The sequence below is a fragment of the Aedes albopictus genome, chromosome 3 (assembly GCF_035046485.1).
Source record: "Aedes albopictus strain Foshan chromosome 3, AalbF5, whole genome shotgun sequence".
NCBI classification, from domain to species: Eukaryota; Metazoa; Arthropoda; class Insecta; order Diptera; family Culicidae; genus Aedes; species Aedes albopictus.
This window is the reverse complement of record NC_085138.1, coordinates 237,946,588-237,967,672: the sequence shown is the minus strand read 5'-3', so window position 1 is coordinate 237,967,672 and position 21,085 is coordinate 237,946,588. Positions and strand designations below refer to the sequence as shown.

General features: G+C 39.5%; 2 protein-coding genes across 2 annotated transcripts in view; one reads left to right on the top strand and one right to left on the bottom strand.

The window, feature by feature from the left end:
• Positions 1-11,972, top strand: part of LOC109407709 (ATP-binding cassette subfamily G member 4) — a 127,158-nt gene extending 115,186 nt beyond the window's left edge. The window contains exons 6-10 of the mRNA XM_062859682.1: positions 9,760-10,298; positions 10,367-10,759; positions 10,824-10,940; positions 11,222-11,478; positions 11,554-11,972. Of these exons, the coding sequence (XP_062715666.1) occupies positions 9,760-10,298; positions 10,367-10,759; positions 10,824-10,940; positions 11,222-11,478; positions 11,554-11,895 (1,648 nt within the window). The 3' untranslated portion in view covers positions 11,896-11,972. The remainder of the gene's footprint in view (positions 1-9,759; positions 10,299-10,366; positions 10,760-10,823; positions 10,941-11,221; positions 11,479-11,553) is intronic.
• Positions 11,973-12,151: 179 nt separating this feature from the next.
• LOC109407710 (serine/threonine-protein kinase RIO1) lies at positions 12,152-20,473 on the bottom strand. The gene is made up of 2 exons (XM_019680863.3): positions 18,865-20,473; positions 12,152-12,491 (listed from the first exon to the last, which is right to left on the bottom strand). The coding sequence occupies exons 1-2, from the start codon at positions 20,318-20,320 to the stop codon at positions 12,244-12,246; spliced, it is 1,704 nt and encodes a 567-aa protein (XP_019536408.3). The 5' UTR covers positions 20,321-20,473; the 3' UTR covers positions 12,152-12,243.
• Positions 20,474-21,085: the final 612 nt, after the last annotated feature.

Genomic DNA, 21,085 nt, shown 5'->3' with positions numbered 1-21,085 from the left:
GCAATGTCTTGCTGTTGATTTAAAGTAAATTAGTGCTTTTTTACGATGAATTGCTTTTGGTTTGGGTTGAATTATTACTGCTTGATTTTCTTTGACCAGATTTTGCTGTGCGCATACCTTATATATTTCTTCCGAGGTTTTTTTCAGGCAATTCTAGATCATAGAGACATATTCTATGGTTCTTGCAGGAATACCGGCTCAGCTTCTGGCCGGCATTCCTGTCATGATTTCTCTAAGGATTGCATCAGGTATTCTTTACGGGATTCCTTCAGAAATAACTTCAGGGATTTCTGCCTGAATTGCTTTAGAAAATCCTGAAAGGGTTCTTTCAGACATTTTAACCAGCATTCTTCAATGGATTTCTGCTGGAATTACATCACAGATTCATTTTAGTATACTTTCAAAGTGTTCTGTCGAAACATATTCAAAGAATCCTAATGGAATTCTTTCTACGAGCCGGGATCCTCGCTCGGGATTTATACAGCAACTCCTCCCGGGATTTCTGCTGTGATTATTTCAGGGATTCCTACCAAGCTTTCTGCTGAGATTCCCTCGGAATTCTACCAGATATGCCTCTCAGAATTCTTTCAGTAAATCCTCCCAGGATTCCTTCACGGCTTTCAACCGGGAATGTTCTTTCCCCAGCGTTATGTTTATCAGACTTTTATACGTAATTCTAAATGGCAATTGGTAGATCGAATAAAATTGAATTTTTGGGTGGTTTATCATTTTTCATGTAGCCAAAAGACATATTATGTTTTCGATGTAACTTTGATAGTGCCCAGAATAACACCCACATATTGTTCACGAATAAAAAATGGAGCAGTACAAACATAAGTGGAGAAACCGTGTAGAGTATATCTGGTTAAATTTTATATCAAAACATGGAATGATGATGAACGGGCGTGTTAGTGGAATACCTGTAAGTACGAGACACTGGCGACGACTTTATAGTTGTGGTCGAAATACGTATCTGTCAAAGGATACAAATTAAAAGGGACAGTACTTAACAAGATTTTCTTTTTAAAGCATGGAACATTTCTGAAAAGTTTACGTATCGCGAGTACCGTGCGAGCACCATATTATAGACAGCTCCATATTCTGAACAGTCGGCTAACGCAAAATAGATTTTTCTTTTATGAAGCATATATTGAATCGAGAGTTGAGGTGTTAATTTTATTAAGCCCCTCTATTATCCAATCGTTACAAAACATATCGTTTTTGACTAAACTGCGAACGTAGAGAATGTGTTTGTACATAGTAAGTAACACTATGTGTTCAGAATTAGGACCACGGCTTCTTATGGTGTCCATAATTAGGAACACGTCGTCCACAAACAAAAATATGTCTAGATCAGAGACTAGAAGTTATTATGAGATTTAATTTATTTTATACATTTAGCTAGACAGCAAACACATTTGATGGTAATGTGAAGCATTATCTCTAGCAACAAGAACTTCCATTTATTTTAGTGTTTGTTGTGAGATTCCCTTAACCGAAGAGATTTTGCGGGGTACTGAAGGAAAAACTCAATTACTCAAAAAACTTCATTAGAATTCATTATCAGTGTAAAATCTGACTTAAACAGTATTTTATGCAATACTGCATTCTACTGTTCATAATGCAGGCCATTTGGGTTGCATTATGAACATTATGCAATTCAAATGAGTTGTATAATGAAATTATATCATTGCATAAAATTTTGTTTGCAACTCGTTGCAAAACTCGTTTTTTTCACCACTTGTCGTATTTATCCAACTCGGCAAGCCTCGTACGACTCGTGCTGAAAAAATCAACTTTTTGCAGCTCGTTACATTATTAACTATTAACGTTTGGTTATGCTACACATAATGAGCACTCTTTATTTGATTTGTTAAAAAAAATAAGAAATGTTGAACACTGCAGTCGAAACTACATTAAATTACAAGGACCATGCATTGCATACTTTTAGGCGTTTATCAGGTTATATTACTGCCTCAATTTATGAGTCCTTTTTCTATTCTTTTTCAATGATTATTATCTCTCTCACTTGTTTAGAGCTGTAATGTATCTATACGGATCAGAATATAGCGATAGCGTAGAAGTTGTGCTGAAATAGTACTCGAGAAAATTATCAGATATGGAGGACCTACAGTAAAGAATTTTTTTGGAACTACACCATAGACTTTCATTTTTTTTCGTCAAATCATGCTTATTCTATTGGAACTTGACCTTGGATAACAAATTTATTTAAAGATATAAATTGTGAGACACCTTGGGCGTTAATGGGTTAAAATAAAATACAAAATAACTCATCAATAACAAAATAAGTTATGATTGCGAAATATGCCTTTGGGATGTTATTTTACTTAGGATGCTCAGAAGAAATTATTTTGCTATGATTACATATTTTGTTATTTTTCAGTTATTTATTGTTATTCAATAATAACTCATAAATAACAATTTTTGCAATGATAACGTTTTTTTGTTCTTAACGAGTTACTTATTTAGTGTTATTCATTAATAACACAAGAATGGTGTGTGTGGAGCGGACCTGGTGTGATGGTTAGAACACTTGACTATCACGCCGAGGACCTGGGATCGAATCCCACTCCCGACAAACTCACAAAATGTGAGTTCTTCCTTCGGAAGGGAAGTAAAGCGTGGGTCCCGAGATGAACTAGCCTAGGGCTAAAAATCTCGTTAATACAGATAAAAAAAAAGAATGATAAAATGAGATATGATGACATAATTTGTTATTTTTATGATAACGAATTTTGCAATGATAACGTTTTTTTTTGTTCTTAACGAGTTATTTAGTGTTATTCATTAATAACACAAGAATGATAAAATGAGATATGATGGCAAAATTTGTTATTTTTATGTCCTTGGTTTGTTCTTTGCCTCTACCCGGGATGTCCTCAAAAAAGGAAACTTCTTTTTAGGTGAATGTCTTAATACAATATGTCTTGACACAATATATTCACATACTGTTAACAATACCAATACTTCCTATTTGGGGGACAGTTTACTTCAGAATTGCTCCATCAGGTGGCGCAAATGTAGCTGCAAAGATCACATATAGATAGACTTTTGAACCATATTTCAGAATTGTAATATACATTTGTTACATTGATATCTCAATCGAGAGAAAATATTCGAAGTTGATGTCTTTGGCGGAACTATAGTCATCATGAAGTCATCGAACAAATGGAACATTTAATAACAAGAAATGTAATTAGTTTGTTATTCAATAACTTTGGGATAACAAATACAGCACTTGAAATTTTAGGTATGCATTCATTATTGAAATAATAAGACTGTGTTATTCATACTAAATTTTGGTATTTGTTTTTGTTATTTTGCCTCTTATTACCACCAAATGAAGGGCATATCAAGGTATGGTAGTATTTAAGATAAATACCATGATATGTTATTCACTTGTTATTTTCTTCTGCTCAGGTATTCATATGAATGTTCCAAGTTTTCAGTTTCAACTTCTGATTTGAAAATAATATAGGGATTCTTTCCATGATTCATCTCAAGGTTCCTTCAGGGTTTCATATAGGAAATACACTTGGCACTCATCCGCATTTTTTTCCAGTAATTCCTCCCGGGATTTATCCAGGAATTTCTCCAAGTATTCCTCTAGGGATTCCTCCAGAAATTCGTCCCTGGATTCCATCTGGGATTTATTCCCGGATTTCTCCAGGAATACCTCCCGGGATTTCTCCGGATATTCCTTCCTGGATTCATTTAGGAATTTGTCCCAGTATTGCTCCTGGCATTCCTTCAAGAATTCCTTCCGGAGTTTTTCCAGCAACCTCCTACGATTCCTACAGGAATTCCTCCTGGGATTCCACCTGGATTCCTTACTGCAGCATTACCGCCCTCGCTGCGTTCTTCTCCTCCAAAACCGTTCTGCACTCTTCATCGAACCATTCGTTCCGTCGGTTCCGTTCCACGTACTCGATGGTGCTCTCGGCTGCGTCTTTCACTGTACTCCCGCAGTTTTCTAGAGGGGCCTCATCGAGCTCGCCCTCGTCTGACAACGCAGCCTCGAGATTCTGCGCGTATGCTGAGGCGACATCCAGTTGTTTTAGTCGCTCAAGGTTGTACTGTGGCGGTTGCCGGTACCGTACATTGTTGATGCCGGAGAGTTTTGGGCGCAGTTTGACCATCACCAGATAGTGGTCGGAGTCGATGTTGGCGTCACCATAGGTCCTGACGTCGATAATGTCGTGCCGTAATGACGTGCCGTTCGTGAATCAGAACGTGATCGATTTGGGATGTTGTGGTGATCTCCAGGTGTAACGAGGCTGTGTTGGAAAAAGGTGCTACGCATGGCCATGTTTTTGTAGGTGGCGAAATCAATGAGTCGTAGGCTGCGTACTGGCGTTTGAGCTGCGCGTAAAATGCGTCCTTGTCATCATAAGTGCTTCCGGAGTGTGGGGTATGCACGTTTATTATGCTAAAGTTGAAGAATCGGCCCCTAATCCTCAACCTACACATTCTTTCGTCGATCGGTCACCAACCGATCACGCGCCTCTGCATATCACCCTTCACGATAAAAGCTGTTCGCAGCTCGCGTGTGTTGTTGCAGCTCTGGTAGTTGGTATGATTACCTCTAAACGTTCACACCATGGATCCTGTCCAACACACCTCCTGTAGCGCTATGATGCCGAACCCGCGGTCCTTTAGTAGATCGGCGAGTATGCGGGTGCTCCCAATGAAGTTGAGAGATCGGCAGTTCCACGTACCGAGTTTCCAATCGCAAGTCCTTTTTGTTCGTTGGGGTCGTTGCCGTTGGTCTCAGTTCATATTATTCTGTTGCTGATTTTCCGTTACAATAGGTTTTTACGGCTGACTCGCTACTTTCCGGAGGACCATAGTGCATAGTTGAACTTAGAGTCCTTCCCTGGAACTCGGACGTTGATTCCAGCGTAGTTTCCAACCAGTACCACGAGGAGGTAGGGATAGGAGTTGCTGGGCAGAGGCTAGTGGATCACAATAGGATCTGTATTGCGTAGCATAGCCTTTACCGTGTCACATGATATGAAAGCTAATTTAAGAATTAGTAATTGAAACCAAACTGGCCATGAGACATAGGGCGTGGTGCGATCATTATTGGTCGGTGCTTAGTATGATGGAAATTACATAAAAACATTATATGGAATACACATTTTGATGAACAATAAACAAGCTCTGGAAGGACTGGCTTCTCATGAAAGATTTTTAAATGTTTAGTTGTCGAAAAACAAAATCAAGTGTGCATACGAAATTTACATTTTTGAAAAAAACTGAAAATTGGGCAAAGTTTTCATATAAAAAATTGTTGGAAAAATCTTGTAAATCATGTCTATACTTTTTTTTTACTTATCATCTTTCGAGTTAAACCTAGATTTTTTTTGAAATTTTGAAGAAAATTGGCGGAGATGCGCTTAAAAAAATTACGGGATGCTCCAAATTTATTGAGAGTGTACCTATGCCAGTGAAAGGATAACAGATGTCTATGTAATTTCTTTATAGAAGCTTTTTTTTCTACCAATATTTATTAAAATATTTAATTCCACTGTTAAATTTTTTATCAAGTTGGGCTGATACAAACTTTGATTTTCTCTTATGTCACAAATCGAAAAATGGTCAGACACAAATAAATTATTCAAGAAATTTTGAAATTTTATGGTGAAATTACAGTCGCCTAGAAAATTTCTTAACAAATCCGATGAGTTTAACGATTTTGTCTAATTATTTGGGTATTTTTTCATCAAATACACTAAATGTATTATTATTATTATTAGGGACAATGTAAATTCGCGATTTCGCGGAAGCCGCGAATCCCGCGAAATTGGGCAATGGTTGCGAAATTTGAGAAACCCGCAAAATGTCGCGAAATCAGATAAAATTTTTGAAAATAATCTCAAAATTCCACCAATTTTAAATTTTAAAACATAAATTAGCTGATAACTTTCAACAGTGTAAAGTAATCTACGATTCCGAGTCTAACATAATAAAAGTTCAAATCATTTCATATCTGTTTGTTTTCTTTTTGCCTTTCTCGTACACTAAGTGTACAGGAAAGGCTATATGTTCACTCCAAAAATGACTTTTTGATAGAAGGCCCGGAGGGTCGAGTCACATATACTAAACGACTCAGCTCGACGAATTGAGGTGATGATGTGTGTATGTGTGTGTATGTGTGTGTACAAATGTACTCACATTAGTTTTTCACGGCGTGTGTATGGGAAAAGTTTATAACAAAAAAATAGGCATCGTCAAATTTTGCGCTATTCAAAAATAGAGGCTTTCAGCTTTCATTTGCAGGGTCCCTCAAAAAAATCCACCGAGGGATCCCGAACAACTTTTTCAGAATACTGTTTTTCCCCATACAAAATGCACGGTTCCAAATTAATCCCTATTTCTACTTAACAAACATACCCAATTTTTGTATGAAAAAGTTCCCCCGATGGAATATTTCGATGTTGGGCTTGAATGAAAGCTGGTAGCGTCAACTTTCACGTAGCGTAAAAATTAGCGATGCCCATTTTTTTGTAATAAATTTGTTCTACCAGACACACCGTGTTTTGGTAGTAAACCTTAACCGATTTTAATGACCGACGGCTTATTCGACGCGGCATCTGGTCCTATTGTTTCCTATTGAAAATGGTTCGGATCGGTCCAGCCGTTCTGGAGTTATGGCCATTTAGGTGTTCCGGATCGGTACCCCTGGAAGGGGCCAGACATGAAAATGCACCAAACCCATGCATGCGACCCATCAAACCACGGCATTTACGATTATCTGATGAACGGTAAGCAGGAAAATAGTCTCAGACCTTATCTGAACCGGTAGTGTTCCGGAACCGGTTCTGGGTGTCCCCCCGGAAGTGGCCAAATATCAAATTGAACATAACCCAGGTAACCACTAAGCACTGTTCTGAGCATTATAACGGCCATTAAACAGCTTTTCAGTGCTTAGTAGCTCTATATAAGCATTCCTAATGCTTATAGGCACTATAACCAGTGAGAACTAAATTAAGCCTATATAAAGCCTACAAGCTGTAAAGAAGTTTGTCAGTGCTGTCACGGGGCTTGGAGCACATGACGTTTATATCAATCAAAATAGATTTCGACCAAAACAGATTCGAGTCGGTCATGATCAATACATTTTAAACATCCATGTCGGACGGGATTGACAAAACGGGATTATTTTTGTTGTTGGCATGTTTATCGGAATGGTGTTGTTAAAAGATAATGGAATTTGGTTATCTTGATTATTCCATTTTTTTTTTTCAATCAAGACAAACTCCAGCTCGTTTTCCTCTTCTTGTGAAACGTTTCCCGACCATTTATATAAACATTGCTTCTCCTGCATCAATTCCTGCGTTCGTCACCACCAACCTTACCACTGAATCATCCTCATCCCATATCACTTTCAACCCTCGAAATGCCCAAACTATTTTGTTTTTCATGGTTTAAATACTAGTTTGATCACACCATTCCCATGGTGCATTGGTGGAGCAGATGAGAAAGGCAACGGATTTGATCAGGAACTCGGAGGACAACAGCTAGAATCTGGATGAAGTAGCAAAAAAGCAACTTCAATGGAAGCGAAGGAAGTTAGAAAAGAACAGAAGATAAACAAATTTTTTTTTCTTTTTTCTTTGTCTCACTTTTGACAACTTTCGCTCCAGAGACTTGGTACGATATTTTAAAGTTGGCCATATATCAGCCGAATAATTCGCCAAAAGTGGCTTTTGAGCAGCTCTATAAGAGGATATAGAACCAATTAGCTCTGTTAGCCAGGTTCTACATTCGACTATAGAGCCGACTTAATGCCATTTTTACGGCTTAATGGTTACTTGGGAACCCATGCATGCGACATATCAAACAGCGGCTTTTCCGATAATCTGATGAACGGTTAGCAGGAAAACAATATCAGACCATATCTTAATCGGTAGTGTTCCGGAACCGGTTCCGAATGTCCCACCGGAAGTGGCCAAATATAAAAGTGAACTAAACCCATGCATGCGACACATCAAATCACGGCTTATCCAATAATTATAACCTGATGGCCGGTTATTAAGGGAGCATGCTCGAACCACATACGGGACTGCCGGTTGTATTCCGGAACTAGTTCCGGGTGTCTCGCCGGATATGGCCAAATATAAAAGTGAACCGAACCCATGCATGCGACACATCAAGCAGCGGCATTTTCGATAACCTGATGAACGATTAGCAGGAAAACAGTATCAGACCATATCTGAAGCGGTAGTTGTCCGGAACCGGTTCCGGGGGTCCCGACGGATATGGCCAAACATAAAAGAGGACCAAACCCATGCAGGCGATACAACAAATAACGGCTTTTCTGATAACCTGATGACTGGTTATCAAGGAAATAGGTTAGGACCACATTAGGGACAGCCGGTGTCCCTCCAAAAGCGGCCAAATATAAAATTAAACTTAACCTTTGTATGCAATACAGCAAAGCTCGAATTTTTTGATAACCTTATAAACGTTAGCACGCAAACAGGTTCAGACTGGTGTAAAAAATGTTTTAAGCTTATGGTCAAATCTCAACCATTACGTAGTAATTGAACTTTACATGTTTTTGACTTTGCTTGCCTCAAACTGGCTGTAACTTGAAAATGGTCAAACTTATCGCATTTGAAAGATTATTAAATTTGCTACAAAAAAAGATCTTGGAATCTATTAGTTTAGTTAGATAACTGAAGCAAAAAAAGCTCAAAAGTAGTGTTTGGCTTTTCTCGTACACTTAGGGGCGATTTCTTCACCCTGGCTTAAGCGTTAAACCAGGCTTAACTATATGGGTAAGCCTGGCTTACCGGTTAAGCCGTGGTGAAGAAATCGGCCCTTAGTGCACTAAAAAACTATATCATATAGGATCAAGTCGCATATACCAATCAATTCAGTTAAGTTAAATTTAAGATGGTGGCTCCAAATTTAATATGGCGGCTTTTTAATTGAGTTTTAGGCTCAAAACCATGCAATTTTGGTATATTTGGTATGGGGAAAACATTCAGAGTCCAAAATGGCGATCAGGTTATCCAAGATGGCGATCTAAAATTTAAGATGGCGGCTCCGAATTCAAAATCGCAGCTGTTTAATGAAGTTTTAGGGCCTGGAACAATGCATTATTGGTATATTTGGTATGGGGATGATGTCTGGATTCTAAAAATGGCGATCAGAATATCCAAGATAGTGGTCCAAAATCCAAGATGGCGGCTCCATATTTAAGATGGCGGCTGTTTAATGAAGTATATTTTTCGTAGAGAAGATGCCTGGACGCCAAAAAATGGCGACAAGAACATTAATCGTATGAAAGTGCGATATACATCAATATTTCGCTTGAATTTTATTAAAATGGGGTTTCGAAGGCACGAGAAAGGCGCCATCACCGCTAGGTGGATGAATTAGGGTTTTTTTTGTCAATTTTGTTACTTTTTCTGTGAATTTATGAATACGCCTTACAAAATCTAAGTAAATTATACATTTCGCATGCAAAATTTGTGTTTTCTTCAACGAAACGGTCAAAAATATGGATCCGCGAAATCGCCGCGAAATTCAAAATATTGACCCGCGAAATTTAAGAAATTTTACCGCGAATTTCCATTGTCCCTAATTATTATTATTTCTGTATTTTTTTTTGTATTAATTTAAATTTATTATTTTTAAATGTTATTATTTATTCCGGCCCTATTCATAATTTTCAACATTTTAACTTAATTTTTCAAACCAAAATTTTCTGGTACACTATTTTAGAAAATCTGGAGTGGAAGGCACAATGCACCTCAACAGAAAGGCATCATGTTACATCACACAGGAAGACCATCATCAACCGTTACTATCAGTAGAAGAACTTATGCACATTGCTTGCCAGCTAAAAGTGAAAGGAAAAGCAAACTATGAAGAAACGATTACGGACGTTTTATCCAACTTGAACCTCAACCACCGAAGAAATGTAACTGCCGACAGACTGAGCGGAGGTGAACGGAAACGGCTTTCCATAGCTCTGGAGATGGTGGCAAATCCGTCGATTTTTTTCCTTGACGAGCCCACTAGCGGGCTGGACGAGGTGACCGCGGCCACCTGCGTTCGGTTGTTCCGAGATCTCGCCAAACAGGGCCGTACGGTGGTCTGTACAATCCACCAACCCTCTGCCAGTATATTCGCCCTGTTCGATCACATCTACGTCATCGCACGAGGGTCTTGCGTATTTCAGGGCAGCCCTAAGGCGGTTGTACCGTTCCTTTCCCACGTACATATTGAATGCCCAAGGCATTACAATCCAGCTGATTTCAGTAAGTGCAATTGATGTTGAGGTAATTATTAGATCTTCCAAGCTTTAACAATGTTCCCCATATTTCAGTAATCGAAGTGTGTGATAGTGAGTCGAATGACGTCATCCAAACTCTCTCGGAAGCAATGCAAAATGGAAAGGCGATATGCACGAAACTGCAACTGCCGTCGGCAATCGCATCTACCTCAACACTGGAAGAGGAACCGAGCTCGCTCGAACCCATGACCGACTTTGTGATCAAACCGACGGTGACCTCGATGATCTTGGAACAGCAACGCCCCAAGGTATCGACGTTGGTACAGAAGATGAAACAGATTACACGCTTTTTCCACAGCCCACATGCCGTGTCTGGGTTTGTCCAGTTTTGGGTCCTTTTTCGACTGATGTGGACTAAGACGATGCGGAATAGAACGGTTCTTTGGATACAGCTGGTTCATCATATAATATGCGCAATTTTTATAGGTAAGAATTGGATAAAAGAGTGTAATGTGACACAGATTATCATTAAAATATTATTTCGTTGCAGGACTGATTTTCTTAAATGCTGCAAATGATGGCGCCCGAATGTTTGATCATCTCAAGTTTTGTTTGGGAGTATGTTTCTTCTTTTGCTATACGCAAGTAATGGTTCCGATTCTGGCATGTGAGTATCATTTTTCTGTGAATTTGTATCGACGAATGACCAAAAGGACATAATAACGAATACTATTTCTTTCAAATCAATTCAATTCAATTTTTGCGGATTCTAAAGTTTTTTTCTACGTTAAAATTTATGAATATAAAGAAATTTAAAAAAATCAAAGTGATTCAAAATATAAATGATTCCCGAAAAATGATTTCATTAATTTTCAGACGATGAACATTCCACTTTTGCATAATAATGAATTTTTGAACAATCATATAAACTTAAATGTGTACTTACAGATCCTCGCGAAGTGAAGCTGGTGAAGAAGGAATGCTTCAACCGCTGGTACGGTTTGTTCCCATACTATTTGGCACTGACACTGTCACGGCTACCGGTTCAGATATTCCTAAACGTAATCTTCACAATGCTCGTCTACTGGCTGGCGGGCCTGCCAGCCGAGTTTTTCCGCTACGCACTCTTCACCGTTGTCGGACTGATCGTGTCGCTTTGCGCCGAAGGATTTGGCCTCATGATCGGAGCGACCTTCAACGTTATGGTAGATATTGGCGTATATTGCTTGAGTTAGTACCTAATCCGTCTAATATCTTGAATCTCTTTTTTTCTTCTCCAGAATGGTTCCGCAATAGGTCCTCTAACGATTGCTCCCTTCCTCGGGTTGGCCATCTATGGGTTCGACTTTGCACCGCAGATTCCCGCCATAATGCAATGGTTGATGCGGGCGTCCTTCATCCGGGGAGGTGTCGTATCCGTGGTACTGGTGGTGTTCGGCTACAACCGCCAGCGATTGGATTGCAACGAAATGTACTGCCACTTCGATGATCCCAAGGTGTTGCTGCACTACGTTCGGATAGACAACACGACGCTGCAGTTCGAGCTGGGCATTTTGATTGCAATGACACTGTTCTATCGATTGCTGTGCTACCTCAGTCTTCGGAGGCGATTCTACAAATGAGCTGATCGATCTGTCGTTGTTGGCACAACGAAATGTTCATGACAAAAACTATTGTGATCATCTTTTTTAGATTTAGAGCGAAATAAGGGCTGATCTTTTTACCAACTTCTTCCACTCTGGTAATGTTCTAGAACGAGTTACTAATAGAAATAGCATTAGTTTAATATTCCGCGGGTGACAATGATCATTTTTACATAGGATAGGTTTTCCAAGGGAGTTTCTTTTTTCATTCCAGAGAAACTTATCGAACCAAATATACATCAACAGACTACACTGAATGTAGATAGTTTCCGTACTTATATACAGAATCTAAAAAAAACTTTGTTTTATTGATAACAATATCACCCCCTACTTCTTACCGCCCAACTTTTCTTTTCGTTTTTTCACGTGCTTTTTCACCTTTGTTTTGCGCTTTTCCGCTTTCTCATCCTTGACGGCTTTTTTGCGTGCTTTACGTTCTTCGGCTGTTTCGTTTTTCGCCCGCACAGCAGCGGATTTTTTCGAGTCTTCATCGCCCTCCTCTTCATCTTCGGAAGAGCTATCACTTTCACTGGATATGTCTTGTGTTGGGGCAGCTTCTGCCTTGGCGGATTGATCTGGAATGGAACCAAAGAAGCAAAATGCATATGATATAATATTCATGGCTTGGGAATTACTAATTGGGAATGTGGGGTCAAGATGGGTCGAGTGCCGTTTATTTTACTGAACAACATGTTATTCAAAACTTTTAATAATTTTACTAGATGAACAACGTGGAAACACAAAAAAATGATCTAATAAGTGGGTTCTTCTTCATGGGTATCCGGATTATTTTATAATCGGATTCTTCACCCAAAAATTAGACGAAATCCAGAATTTCATAATTTTTGGAGTGCGGGAAGCCAGCACGGTGCAGTTTTAGGATCCCACAGGCGCGAGCTCTGAAAGGTTAAATGGATACCTATATTTTACCCAAGTTGACACTGTCATGGAAGGGCCACAAAGTATGGATTTATCGTGCACTCTTCTGTTATACTTTACGAAACTTGTCGGATTTCTTGTAGTTATCATAAGGCATGTTGGTTCACACGAAGAGGCACGTTGGCCACATGAACATCACGGATGTGATGATCCACAATGCGTTCTAAGCATTTTAGAAGAAAAGAGGTCCATCTGATAGGTTTGAAACCTTTTGCTTCTTCATACGACTCACGACCCACTTTCGGGATAAACTTTACAGTAATATTCCGCCAATATTTGGGAATATTGTACCTCTAGCAAAACTACAAACAAGTAGTTTCTTCAAAACATGTTTGAAATGATCAAATCCTTTCTGAAGCAAAATAGGATAAATCCCATCTGCTTGTTTCAAGCTAAGCTATTTAGTGCCCACTCAATCGTTTCTATAGTTACAATACTCCGCATCGGAGCCAAAGAATCATAACTACAAGAAAAGACATCAGGTTCATCCGAAGATGTAATATCCAAACATCTGGGGAAGTGCATGCTGAATAAGCATTCCAGAACTTTCTCAAAGTGAAGTGAAGTGAAGTCGCCATTTTGCAAACGAAGTTCGTTCACTCGGAAATCTTTAGATTTCTTTTTTTTTCATAGTGATTACGGCGGTAGCACACTGTGCTTATGTTCTAACACCGCACCCTTTCCCTACGTTTGCTTCTATGAGCCTCTATTTTTGTTTCAACACACAGAAGTACGTAGGCATATCGTGGCCCAAGTCGACACTGTTTTGGCCTGCGTTGAACAAAAATAGTTTTAATAAAAGTTTCCCCTTTTTCTTTTTGTCAATTGTTTTTTTTTGTAGTATGGTCCATGTATTTAGTTAGGTTCTTGTCAGTTTGTCAGTTATTCGAAGTAGATCTCCAATATGTAGTCAATAAGTCAATTAAGTCATTCTGATCTGTTCTATCATAGCAGCTTTAGTCTTTGCTTTATTGAAGTGTAGTTTTATTGGAAATATGCTGAATATCGTTATTAAAAAGAGACGTCTGGAACTGTGTCCTGCTAGTTGTTCCGTCATGCACTACGTCATGTTTTAATAATGCCTAGGTGATTAACGAAAACACGTGTGTTCGGTCAGATGTCCATTGCGTAGAAAGTCAAGGAAAATAGGTTTCTTTATTGTCAGTTGTTATGTAAGCCTCGATTGAAGCACTTCCCGTGAGAACCCTGTCATCTGTACACCAACTAATCCGTATCTTCGTACACAGTTAAATAGGGTGGGGCGGGGCAAGATGGGTCGCATAAGGATGGATCACCATAACTACACTCTGAAAAATTTTCACGTCCGATTTACGTGAAAAGATAGGTAGTTTTCATCCACCACATTTTTCACGTAACCTTCACCGTAATGACAGGTAGCTGGATAAATTTGAGCTTCGCTAATCGACGTGATAAGTCAGGTAAGCTTGACATTCATTGTACGTACCGATTACGTGAAATGTGTGTGAGTGCTACTGGAATTTCAGGTAAATTTTACGTGGAAACAAGATTAGTTCTTCATGAATTTCACGTAATTTTTGCATTATTTTTGAATGGAAATAAAGTAGCCGTGCCAGCTTGCAACGTATTTGAAGAGGCAAGAGATTTCAAATCCTTACAGAATGCAATGAAAAAAGCGGAAAAGCATAAATTATGTGATACCGTAAAATACATCATAGCATTTTTTTAGGGATGTAAAAACTCTTGACACCTCAAATACGCTACAAGCTGCTACAAATATGTAACAATTTAGGAAAATTCTTCATCAGTCTTTTATTCAGAGTTATTAAAGTTGCATTCACTAACATAATAATTTATACATCTACACCTACATACGTTTTGGATCCTCCAAGATTGGATAATTCCGAGGATAATTCCAAACAAATCCAGAGGTTTCGACGCAAAATCTTCGTCGTCCAGCTGCTCCAAATATTCGCTGAACTAGTTGTCCGTCGACTACACAAACAACCCCTAACACCTGCTTCTGAAACTATAGAAAATAATAAAAGTCAACCTGTTTATAATTACTATTGCATTAAACAATTAAATTACCGTTCAATATTTGCATTAACTTGCTCTGAAACGGCGTGGTTCCTGCACCAACTTAGTATTGACGCCATATTGTTTTTATTTTGCACAACTGAAAATCACGTAGCTTTCGTTTTGCGAAAACTTCCAAGTCAGAAGTTTACTAACACAAACGCATTCAAACGATTTACGTGAACATTAGGTGGATCTTACCAAACAGGGCGGTGCATACGCCGTGATTATCGGGTGATAGTTACTTACGCCAGGTAACTTTTGAGATTTTGTGAATAAGGGTGAGCTACGTGATATTTCACGTAAATTGGACGTGAAAATTCTTTAGAGTGTACGTAAATACAAATCGGATTGGTTTGCATTCGTCCGCTACTCTTTAATACACTAGTTAGCTATGCTAAAAGTCGATAAAAAGTTCATTAAATACAAAATATGATGTTAAACAAGCAGTTTTCAAAAATGATCGATTTTGTGCCGTGAAAAAAGTGCGGGGCAAGATGGGTCACCTTTTAAGTAATTAACATTTTCTCAACGAAAAACGTCAAAACATAAGATTTGTTCCGCATTCAAATATGCTCCATATCCATACTGAGTAAACAAGAGCTACTAGTAAACATTTTTTAAATTTATTTGGAATATAAAAAACTTTACGATTTGAGTGGTCCTGAGGCGACTTGAAAATCGATGTTTTTACTAAAAAATTATCATAATTTTATGTTATAATTTTGAGCGTTCATTCCGCTTGATTGAAGTCATTTATGAGATAGTCTTGTAATAAAAAATAAATAACTTTCGAATGCTCCAAAAATACGTTCAAAATTGAAGGTGACCCATCTTGCCCCGCGGCCGTTTATATGGGGATTATATGGAATGTATCGCATAAGAAAAATGGCAAAAAACCATTTTATTTTTTATTTTCAATGAGAGTGAATAATTTTTCAATCAATGCCCCAAACTTTTGTATATTCATGCTGGTCTTCTAACAAAATTATTAACATAATCAAAACATGAGTAATGCGCCCGAAAATGGCACTGACCCATCTTGCCCCGCCCCACCCTACTATACTGTCAACCGGCGAAAAGCCTATGGGTAAATATTTAAAAAATGAATAATAACGCTGTCTAGCGCGTTGTTTTCTATCGGCCACTATTTTAGTCTAGTCCAAGCTTGCAAGCTTTTTCCAATCTTATCGTCAATAGGGCACGTTCGGTGTAGTACTAGATTTGTAGTAATGAGCTGAATTTTAGTATGGTGAGAAGGTCAATTCTCCGTTTCTGCAATAAAATGGTGCAAAAAGCGTGGGTATTATGATTCCTTGCCTAATTTGATGCAGTTTGAGCAAAACTTTGGATAACTATGTTGTTTATGTTGCAAGAAATGAAGAAAACGACAACACTGTTGCCCAAAGTTTTGCTCAAACAGCATCAAATTTGGCAAGGAATCATTATACCCACGCTTTTTGCACCATTTCAGTGCAAAAACGAAGGATTGACCTTCTCACCATACTAAAATTCAGCTCATTACTACAAATCTATTACTTCACCGATCTGTCCTATTGTCTTCTAGATACCCCGCGCAATTGATGTGTAGTGAGTTCAATGCAGAGATCCCCCCCCCCCCCCCCCCCCTCACACTCCCAAATTGTGGTAGGCCCCCGCTAAACCTGCAAACCAGACCCACCCCCCAGCCAAAAGTTCTAGCAGATGTGGACAAACCGGTTCTCAACGTGCCACTGGGTTGAGCTCTCCCATCGTGGCAACATCAAATATGTGGACTGTACAACAATAGTAGTTTTAATGAAATGAATACTAAAAATTTAGGCCGACACTCGAAGTGACGAACTTTACAGTGCTAGTTGAGTAAATAGACGAAAGATGGGTAACAACAAATCTAGATTGAGTTTAAATAAGGGCGACAGTAACATGAGAGAGTTCTCTTCATCGACTCTCTCTTCTGCAAATCAAAGTGACAAGATGCAAATTCAATCGAACTTTTTTACACTTAGACGCTAGATTGCATCACAACCTAGCGATTTATGGCCAAAAAGTTTAATCATACTTGCATCTTGTCACTTTAATTTGAAGAAGAGATAGACGATGAAGAAGCCTGCCCTTCGGATCAGAAAGGGGTATGGGCGCGTTCTGCCAACTTGGTCGAGGCAGATTTCTTGTGAGAACAAGTTGCATGCGGACATTCAAAAGTGCCTGAACGAAAGATGCTACTTGTGAGGATCACTTGAAGATCGGATGGAAGATCATTCTTTTTTTTTTAGAATATTCGAGTTCGTCTATTTGTTGCTCTTCGTGTTCGTATATTTTAAGTTTCATCTTCAACTGAGTTTGATGAACGCTGCTAGTCAGCAGGGATGATCTTCGCATCTGCATCCGTTGAACCATTCTGAATGGCCGTCGTGAAAGTATCACCAAAAGCGCTACTAACATTTCTTTTATATTTCATGTATCTGAGTATCATGAGTGATAGCAGTGAAAAATGGAAGTAATGCAGTACGACAGTGGTGCGATGCTGGTTAAAAATATCGCTGGAGATGAGCATTGTTTGTACTCAGCCATATCTAAGACGTGCTCCGAAGTCTCAGAAAAGGAAGCATGCATAAAGCACTAATCTACAAAATCCCGGGAAAAAGTTGACAGACCTCATTTCACGTGGAAATCCAGCGGTAGACAAGAGGTGGATATAGACGAATGTTCGTTGGAATTGGAAGGACATTGGTAATGACAGCCGAATTTGAAAGCGACGAAGCGATTATAGCAGGAGATAGTGAAGTTGGACTACGAAGTCGATTTGCTAGAAACCGCAGACAGCAAATGACATAGGCTTATCGTATTTCGATGGAGATGGCGATGAGGACGAAGCAGCATTCCAAGAACAACCAAAATTTAATCACAACTACCTACCACAAAAAAACAACACGATCGAACGAAAATAGGAAAGAGCAACCCAGCAAAACCAGTATGTTCAAAACGCTTACCCCAAACAAGCGACCCAAAGGTAAATTACGTTGACCATTTAACTAAGGGCCGATTTCTTCACCTCGGCTTAAGTCGTAAGCCAGGCTTACCCATATAGTTAAACCTGGCTTAACGCCTAAGCCAGGGTGAAGAAATCGGCCCTAACACATTCTCTTAGAGCTCAATATACCACATCGATTTCCCACCTTTCCCAATCCTCAAGGCCACGCAAAACTTAAAAGCCGCAGAGCTAAAGAGGTTGCTATGCCTACTCCCAAATTCAAAGGTATATTATGGACAATGCGAGTTCTCGGACTTGCATTGGAGACTTGGCCCTATGACCCCCTTGTGCATCAATAAAATAAAATAAAATAAAATAAATTACAAAAATGAATTGATTCACATTACTGACCATCAATAAAGTTAGTGAACATTTGATTCAAATAGCAAACAATATATTGTTTAATTAAGATGTCAATTAAAGAGCAAACAAACGTCAAAAATAATAACCCTTAAAACTACAGAAGGATTTTTGGAAATCTTAATGTAAACATCCGGGACCAACATGGGAAACGGCAAATATTCACTCATATACTCACAGACGTCGATTTTATCTACACTTTATGGTTTCATTGGTATTGTACGAGTATGCTACGTTTTAAAAATTAACACATTTAGGCGAATCCTACGTCTTTTAGAGTGAGCGAAATTTGGACCCATTTTGAACGAAATTTGGCACTTTCAAACAAATCAAAACTAATGCAGTAACTATCTTGTATAATGTGAAGTTGCCTAATTTATATTTTTCATGGGAGCTGCAGTGCCAGCACTCGATATTATCGAACAAATTAATCTGATATACTTTATGGTAAAATTTCAGTCGTTTATCAAACTTTGAGGATTCTTAAGTGCACGAAATATGGGTACCTCACGGTACAAATTGAAGTCATAGGTATGTATAAAATTAATTGCAAAGCTTACCATGTCCGTCATGCAGAATTTCGGGATTCTCGGCTACCTTCAAGTTGGCATCCAGTCCTGCAATAGTTTTATACACCAACTCATCCTTGTTCTTCTTCTCGAAGATGTCCTTCTCAATATCGTACACGTCATGCAACGTTTTGGGAATGAAAATTTGCTTGAAAATAGCTTCCTCAACTTTTTGCTGCTCGGTGAATTCATCGAAGCTGCGATTGGCAATCTTTTCTGACATTTTCTCCAAGCATTCCTCCATGTTGGCATCGGTGATGGTGGGATCGGTAATGAAGTCGAATAGCTCCTTCACCGTCATCGTCGACACATCCTTCTTCCGGAAGAAGTCCGTTATGTTGGTGCAATCCTTACGAAGGAATTCCAGTGCATGAGGATGTTCGTGTTCTACCGATTGAGACACATCGATGATGACAATTTTCCCGTTGTGGAAGAGCAGATTGAACTCGGAAAAATCGGCATGGACCAGCTTGCACTTGTTGTACATGGCCCACATCATTTCGACGGCATCCCGATAGAGTTCCCGAGCTTTCGATCCACTCAGCTCGACGTCCTTCAGTTTCGGAGCAGGCCACCCATCTTTACCGATGAATTCCATCACGAGGACATGGCTGCGGAGAAGAATCGGCTCCGGAACTGGGAGGTCACATTTCTTCATCCTCACCAGATTCCGCATCTCTTTCTCGGCCCACGTCCGCACCATTTTCCGGGGATTATGCTTGCTATAACCATGCCGGAATCGATACTCTCCCGTCACGTACTTGTCCCGGTCTTTGAAGATCAGAATTGACGTCTTGAATATCTTGATGGCATAATCCATACCGGTTTTGGCCGTCGCGTGGTACACATTGGCTTCCTTTCCGGTCGAGATACATCCGTTGATCTCGCATATCATATCGCGGTTCAGCAGCTTAAACAGGATCATTCTAGTTCTGGGATCCATGACCTGCTCTGCTGTGGCTCGGTCCTGTTTGTCTTTACTCCTGAGCCGATCGCTGTCCGCCTTCCGTTGAGTTTCAATCAACGTATTTTTAGCATGATTTGGAAGTGCCATCGGTCCTTCGTACTTTTCCACGTTTATCTTATTCGTAAATTTTTTAAACAAGGCATCCGCTGGTTGGAAGTTGGATACTTTCTGGCTGGAACTTTGCACATTGGTATGAGACTGTTGCATGTTAGCGGCTTGATTCTTCCGGACGTTATCCACATCGAATGCATAATATTCGTCATCACTTCCACTGTAATCCTCATCGTCTTGCGAATACTGCTCCTCCGATCGGTACCGAGAATTGCCAAAGATTGCATCCGCTATGGCCACTTCCACTGTGGGGGGTGCCACCAATTCATCTTCAACCACCAACACCTCGGCTTCCGGCTTCTTGAGGCTGATGATGTTCAAGGTCTCTGTGGTGTCCTCCAACGCATCGTCAAACTGTCCGGCACTCATTGTGCGATCTTGGAAGTTTTCTGCGGCCCAAGTGTGGTCAAATGTCTCGAATAAATTAAACTTTTACACTAAAAACACGACCATTACGGAATCACGCGCCGCGTAGAACTGCACCCGCACCGCACTGACCGACGAACACGCACGCGGTTTTGTTACGAAAAGGAAGAAAAACAAAAATGACAAGAAAAAAACTGTCAAAGCTAGTACTGCGCAGGAGTACACTGATAAAAATCTCGTGTAAAATGCTTTCAACGGGAAAGTTTCAATAGGGCACGTTTGGTGGAGTTACTGGATTTGTAGAAATGAGATGAATTTTTGTATGGTGAGATGGTTTGCAATGAAATGGTGCAATCAGCGTGGGTACCCTATTGATTGATGCACCAAGCAAAAAGAAGAAGTTTTGACATCCAAGCGGTGTGCCGTTTACATCCATCGACCAATCAGCGACGAGGATCTCATCGACGGCACACCGCTTGGATGTCAAAACTTCTTCTTCTTTTCGCTTGGTGCATCAATCAATAGGGCACTGCATTGTTTTGATTTTGTATGGGATTTTGACGTTTCTTGGCCTTGTTGTTTACAAATTTTCTGTAAGAGTGAAAGAGAAGGAGAGAATTTCATGCAGTCCCCTATAAGCCTTTTCATTTGACGTCTTATATCAGCTGTTTTTTCGGGTCTTTGACAGTTCCGGAGTAATTCGCGAATAGGGCGTAACTCTAATTTGCAGAAGAGAGAGTCTATGAAGAGAACTCTCTTATGTTACTT

What these genes read in the sequence shown, in the direction of transcription:
- LOC109407710 (XM_019680863.3), bottom strand. Translation starts at nt 20,320, where the DNA reads ATGAGTGCCGGACAGTTTGACGATGCGTTGGAGGACACCACAGAGACC. An exon ending in AATTCTGCATGACGGACATG is followed by an intron (nt 12,492 to 18,864) that starts GTAAGCTTTGCA and finishes GTTCCATTCCAG; the next exon opens with ATCAATCCGCCAAGGCAGAA.